At 41.3% G+C, this 6,994-nt stretch overlaps 1 protein-coding gene across 1 annotated transcript; it reads right to left on the minus strand.

Moving 5' to 3' along the window:
• Positions 1 to 1,411: 1,411 nt before the first annotated feature.
• LOC115756649 (glutamate receptor 2.9-like) lies at positions 1,412 to 6,223 on the minus strand. The gene is made up of 5 exons (XM_030696509.1): positions 5,923 to 6,223; positions 2,909 to 4,152; positions 2,340 to 2,649; positions 1,852 to 2,249; positions 1,412 to 1,711 (listed from the first exon to the last, which is right to left on the minus strand). Exons 1-5 carry the CDS (start codon positions 6,221 to 6,223, stop codon positions 1,412 to 1,414), a joined length of 2,553 nt encoding a protein of 850 aa, XP_030552369.1.
• Positions 6,224 to 6,994: the final 771 nt, after the last annotated feature.

The following is a 6,994-nucleotide window of genomic DNA, read 5'->3' on the forward strand; positions in this document are numbered from 1 at the left end:
GAGGATTCATTGGCTAAAGAACACTAGAAGTGCCAAAGCTTATCTACGGCACTCATTTTAATACCAAAACTTTCAAAACGATTATTTAAGTACCAACTTTTTTTAAAAACGATCACTTAAGTGCCAACTTCTTTTAAAAACGATCACTTCGGTGTCAACTCTAATTTCAGCTGACGTGGCTTACCGAAAATCCGACAAGTGCTTTTTTTTTAATTAATATTTGAGCTGACGTGGCTCGGTGAAGTTGACCCTAAAGTGACCGTTTTTTAAAAAAATTGGCACTTAAATGATCGTTTTTAAAAAAAGTTGGCACTTAAGTGATCGTTTTGAAAGTTTGGGCACTGAAGTGATCGTTTTTCAAAAATTTTGGCACTTAAGTGATTGTTTTGAAAGTTTTGACACTAAAATGGGCTCCGTACACAAGTTTTGACTCTTGTAGTGTGCTTAAGCCAAGATTCATCAGTCCTAATACAAGAAATCTGTTCTAGTCGGCAAAAATATCTACTGCGCTCTTATTACTTAAGATAATTAGTGAATGAAATTTTCTTTCATTATCGACAAAAATCTATGTCGAAACATTTCGTGGGCGATGGAAAATATTTCACTTTTTTCATTTTTATAAGCAATGCAAGCGATTTTTTTTAGAGAAATATTTTTCTTAAAATGAATGGCTTATATCAGTTACAAAAATGAACGAAAGAAAAGTATTTCCATCGTCCATGCAAATAAAGACATAAATTATTTTTGACAATAAACATATTCTTCATTGACTAATTGTTTCACGCTTTATAAAGTGTCATTTTCCGGTAATATTTGCCAAATTATCCACGTCCAGCAAAGCAAATGGAGCCTCGGAGAGCAGTTCAAAGTCAAACCAATGAAGAACCCTTATCATTTCACCATTATATTGTTGAATCGATTCTTCACACGTAATTGATGCTTGCGTTGGATAAAACAATAAACAAGACAAGGGCAACAAAGTAAAGATGGAGAGACACAGATTTACGTGGTTCGACAGGTTGGCCTGTCTACATCCACGGGGCAATCACACGGAACTCTCTTTGATGACCAGGAAAAATTACAACGCACACCTCTCAACACGACAAACATCAAACAGTGGGTCGCAATCTCAACAGAGAACCTTTCTACAGTACAACTCTCACAACCCAGAGATATTGCACACCCAAGATTCCCTTCGTAAGAGATCTGAGACCCCCAAACACCATTGATGCAAAATGCAGAGCAGAATATAGAGAAAAACTCCCAAAGCTAAAAAACTTACACATGTTTCCCTCTTCTCTCTCCTAAACGTGGGTGGTTATACACAGAAAAGTAGTGGAGGGGGTGTCATGGGCAGTTAGCCCCTATTTTTCTGTTGTTACATATATTACATTGCACTAATTTCTTTTCGTTATGAAGTACTCATATCCTGACTCGTGCCGTGGCTATCGCTTCCTTCTTCGTGAACCTGACGACTCCTCCGAGCGCAGAGACACGCCAACAGCAAACAACCAGTGGAAGTGGCGATAGTGAAACCGTAGAGCGCCCAGAAGCTGTCGAGCCCCAGCCTCGGCGCATTGCCTGTGCTGTTCCTCATCGTGCACTCGCGAGGAAACCACTTGTCCTCCAGCCTTTTCATCTCGCCGCTCTCCGAAAGCTTCAAGATTGCCTCGGAGAACTTCGCGGCCAGCGGAGAGCCCTTCGGGAACACCTGAGTGTACAGAGAACATGGCCATTTGTAACTCAACGTCAGCACAGACGCTTTCCTTTTCGAGAAGAGGAACCCAAACATAGGATGCCATAGAATACTCTGAATAATCAAGTTTATGTAGAACAATCGCTGATACTTACAAAGCCAAATCCGCCGAATCTGTAGTTCTCGTGAGTGACAACATATCCATAGCAATACTTAGCGAGGAAAGCTCTCTCATATGGGTATTCCAGAAAGAGAGCAGCAATGTTACCGCTTGCGAGTTGATCTCCATAGCCTGAGCTGTTCCTTAGACCGATGACAACGTCCTTCGAGAAGTTCAATTTTTTATTCAGATAGTCGCAAACGAAAGAGACGGCGTCGCAACCCACTCTTGCTTTGGAAATTCTTAGCCTTTCCATGGTGGTCACAGTCGGTTGAAGATTTTGGAGAGTGAGCATTGTAGTGAGGCTGGCTGTGTAACTCTGCGTTGAGATCAATGCGACGATGAACCAAATCACCAATACGATCCGCGTGAAGTTGTGGTTGATTCTCTCCCCTGCAAAGGTAATGACGTACTCTTTTCGTTCGAAAGTTTGGGCTTAAAAGATTGTGCATGGACTATAATCAACAGTGTGTGATTACTTACTGTGAGCAAAGAAGAGAGATGAGAAAGTGAACCACAGAGCGGTCGAGAGCTGATTAGTCCGAGAGCCTCTGAACTCCGGATTCGTCGGATGTTCGAGGAACCAAACTACCAACATTGTGTATATAAGGATGCCTCCAGAAGCAGCCCACATGGTTGGAGTGAAAGGCTTCATGAAGATCAATGCCCTGTCGGAGTCTGGTTTTGCCGGAACTATCATTGAAAGCTCCGATTCTATATATGGTTGTGTGAACTCGACGTACTGCGAGCGATTAGCTAGAATAGTTATATCACCAACCGCAGCGTCGTAGGTCTTCCATCAATGTCACGCCATGAAACAACATTAAAATGATGCATTTTAGTAATTAAGACCAAAATTACACCACTGTGACGATCTTCCAATGCAAAGTGATACAATCTTGACAGTTCCCTAGTGACCAAATGTAGCGAATAAGGATTTGTGCGAAATAAACATGTTGCTTGCTGTAATGTGCACATGCTTCGATGGTATGAGTGTCTGAGAAACTAACTAGTGGATATTCCATTGAAGAACAGAGATGATGATGAGGTACCTTGTCATGAACTTTGTCAACCAAGTCCTCATACGCTCCTTCATGAGGTGAAAATGTGTAATTCAAGCCATGAGGACGCGCCTTCTCGAAAATGTCTATGCAAAAGCCGACGTACATTGCATTCCCGGTTGCGTCGTCTATTTCCTCCTTCACGAATTTACCAAAGGGAGTTGTACGAGGAATTCCAATCACCATTCGCGGGCTGTATCTTCTATCGGTCTTCGATGTGTCTGAATTTGCAAAAGCACTTGTTCTTTGACTTTGTTTCTTTGGAAAGCTCCTCGAAAAGCCGAAGTTGGGAGACCAAAGCTGAAGCTCTCTAGTTTCATTTCCATTGACACTTACAATTCGAAATTTGGATTGACCTGTCAGCTGACCTTTCTCAAATTGTATTACCCCACTCAAACCAAAGAGTCGAACACGCGATAGTCTGTCAAGCAAAAGCTCGGGGGTAATATCATCAGTTGGCGACGAATCTATGACCTTTTTTATGGTCATGAGGCAATCATGTGCTCGCCTAACATCTATGCTTTGCTCAAAATTGAAGGTTTCTCCATGCTTTTGATGGAGCTTATTCAAGAATTTGGTCTTGAAATCTCCAGACGCACGGTTTTCGGGATGGTGGGTGACTAATCCTATTGCGCCTTCCATGGTGGTTGAGATTATTGAATGTTCTACTGAAGCTAAGAGATTGTTGAATGGTTTTTCAGCAAATATCCATACTGAATCTCCATTGAAGAGTCCTATCTTCCGCGCTTCTTGGAGAAAATGGCCACTCGCACGAGATGATAACCCTAGGACAATGAATATTGGGGATGCCTTGCCCTTCAGCTTCACTAATCTCTCTTCGAAAGACTTTCCTCCGCTTGGCGAAGATGAAAAGGCTCGAAGAATCACCCGGTCCTCTATCTTGGATCCAATCTTGTCGAGCTCTACCGATAAAGAATTCGACAGCTCAGAGTAGACAGTATCATATGCCTCCGCCTCATATATTATAGTGACTCTTTGTCTGTTATAAGAACCAACTATATCTGCGATGCATCTAATTTGGTCGGATAAGTCGGTACTCATGCTAAACAGTGAGGGCCACATAGTTTGCCACGGTAATGTTGGCGGTACGTGGTTTGCCGCAAAGGATATCACTGGTACCTGAGAATGATCAGCGATCTCGGCAACTAAAGTCGCTTCCTGCCATGTCTCTAAGCCAATAATAACTCGCACCTTCTTCCTTATCAGCTTTTCAGCTGTTACAAAGAGTAAGAAGTGAAATGAAACTCTTAAATTTCAGGATTCAAGGTAATGTTCATCACCAGTTTCTTCAATCTATATTTCTCATTAACCCCTGTTGCTATTCGTTGGATTCTTGACTGATCATTAAGAGATTATCACGTCACACCGTTAAGCCACTGCGCACAGAAGCTTAACCTCTCTCGATTAAGACAGATCTGCAGTGTTTGCTCTAAATGTGGCCTTTACGTTGAACATATTGATGAGTCAGTTGTCATGCTAATCTCTCAAAGGTGTGGAGTGACTTTTAACTTGTAATCTTCCTTTACTTTTATTATAAGATTCTTGTACAAACCACCAAGAGATGGGTGATTTTTTTAATACCCTTCTCACGTATGTGCAAACCGAACGGTAAGAACGGCACATGGAATCGACATATGGAGAACGTTATACCCATAACGATCTTTGGAGAGATATCGCTTCGATACCGCAGTAGAAAGTCCAATCCAAAAAAATTGAGTTATTAGTGGAGGGAAATTACATGAATTTGAGTCGTATATAAAACTCGTAAGCAATCGATGAAGACGTTTAACAACTTTTTTCTAATCTTGTGGTGCCCACACTCTGACTTTCTTTCAAGCTTAAGCACTTGAAGTTTTCGCAATATGTAAAACCTCGAGACATAGATACACATATAACATGTTCATGATGTTTAAACGTTTGAATAATGTTAAGTTTTGACCGGATAGTCAAAAATGCTTTTGGCTTTTTGGGAGTCAAAACAAATAAACAAAGACTTTCTATTTGGTCTTCATATGCTGGTCTTCTGCTCAACAGCGGCGAAAGGCTCATTTTTCTGCATGGGGGTTTTTGTTTTTTGGTCGAATTCTGCATGGGTTAAAGGGTGTCATTTTTCGTAGCCATGGTCCGTGGCTTTTACCTTTTGACCTTTTTTTAATATTCTAGTACCAACAATTTTTTCACCGTTTTAAACTTTTTTGTTTCCTGCCAGTGTAATCCTAAAACTTTTGCATTTGTACTAACTCGGTCTATCCGATCAATTTTAGCCGACCGGCGTTGACATGACATCGTTATGCTGACGTGGACTTCATAAAATAATATTTTAATATTTTTTTTCCTTCTTTCTTTCTTTTTCTTTAGTTTTTCCCCAACTCTTAGGGCCGGTGACTCTCTTGCCGGCCACCGATGAGGGTCGTGACTCTCGCCGGATCCGGCTTGGTGAGGGTGCCGCGCATTGCGACACGACTCTCGTCGGTCCCAAGCGAGGCCGTTGGGGCTCTCATCCGCACCAGGCGAGGGCCACGACGCCCTAGCCCGAGGTCGGCGAGGGCATCCGGCCTCTCATCGGCCCTAAGAGTTGAGGACAAAACTAAAGAAAAGGAAAAATGAAAAAATTATTAAAATATTATTAGTAAAAGTCCACGTCAATGCGGGCGATCCATCTTAGAATGGTCAGCCAAAATTGGCCGGATTGACCGAATTAGGTTTATGATTGAATTGACACAAATCCAAAAGATTTAGGACTAAATTAGCAAAAATAAATGTTTATGACTGAATTAGAATAATTGCAACAGGTTCGGACTTCTTTGGTAATTTTCCCATTTTTTAAGCAACATACTTTACATATATTAGATGCAAACTTATACTGACACCTAGCCTTACCCATGATTTTTGCAGGGTTGTTTTCTAAATTTCAATAATAATTTGAATATGGACGGGAAAGTAATTAGTTCTATGCAAACAGAAACTTCTTGAGAAATACTAACCTGCCGAAATTGATCGAAGCGGGTTTGCGCGAGAGTTCACGTAATGTGGCTTCATGTAATAACTTCCTGACGAGCTGTTGTTGGCGTCTTGGCATGCGATTTCGATCGCCATGCGCATTTGGTTGCCGAGGCTCGAGTCTAGATCGAGAATCACGCCGACCTTGAATGTTTTCCTGCGATCTGCACCTTCGGCCGCTCCCCCGCAGAGGCTGAGGAGCGACAGGAGCAAGAGAAAGAGCTCCAAGTTGGCCAAAAAGGGTCTTGTACTGCTTCTGCTAAATGATCTTCGAAGAGATCCCATAGTGCTTTTTGTTTGTCACATGAAGTACCCAATTCGCAGTTCCTACTTATTTATAGTCGATCGATCGATCGAGAGAGAGAGAGATTGAGAGAGGGTATCGTAAGTAGGTGCCACGAAGTGATTTTCCAAGAAAAGAGGATGACATGGCTGCATGCAATTTCCATGTGAGAAAAGGTCAAGTCGATTTGGTCTTTCTTGGACTGAATAAGAAGACTAAATGACAGAACTCCGAGGGCAGGGGAGAGGGACGAGGAATCATTACATGCTTGATGATGTCAGGATTTGTGTGTGTTCCCATTACGTGTAGACCCGTCGCACGGGTGTGCCAGGCCGGGTCGAAGATGGCCCTACTCCAATTGATCAATTTATCATGTTTTGACCCATTTTATATAGTATAATTCTACTAATCCATATATGGCTCATATGCACACATGCTTGATATGACCTATATTGCTAAAATACTTGTACTTTTGACATATTCTAAGTAAATTCATAACCAAATTGAGGTGTAAGCAAGGAATAAACGAGCACGAGATCGAATGAGTGCGAGAGAGAGTTATAAAGGTGGGTTGAGAGTAAGTAAGTTGTGAAACCATTTTTTTTTTTTAATCGAAGTTATGAAACCATTTAATACACATTATTTCAAGTTTCGCCATTGTAAATCCATTTATGAGCAATTTACAGAGTATAATTAATCAATATAACAACTTTGTTCATCAAATATGAGTTAAGAAATGGATCTGTGGCTTATTTCGGGCTTCTAGATCATAA

Source organism: Rhodamnia argentea, chromosome 3, assembly GCF_020921035.1.
Source record: "Rhodamnia argentea isolate NSW1041297 chromosome 3, ASM2092103v1, whole genome shotgun sequence".
NCBI lineage: Eukaryota > Viridiplantae > Streptophyta > Magnoliopsida > Myrtales > Myrtaceae > Rhodamnia > Rhodamnia argentea.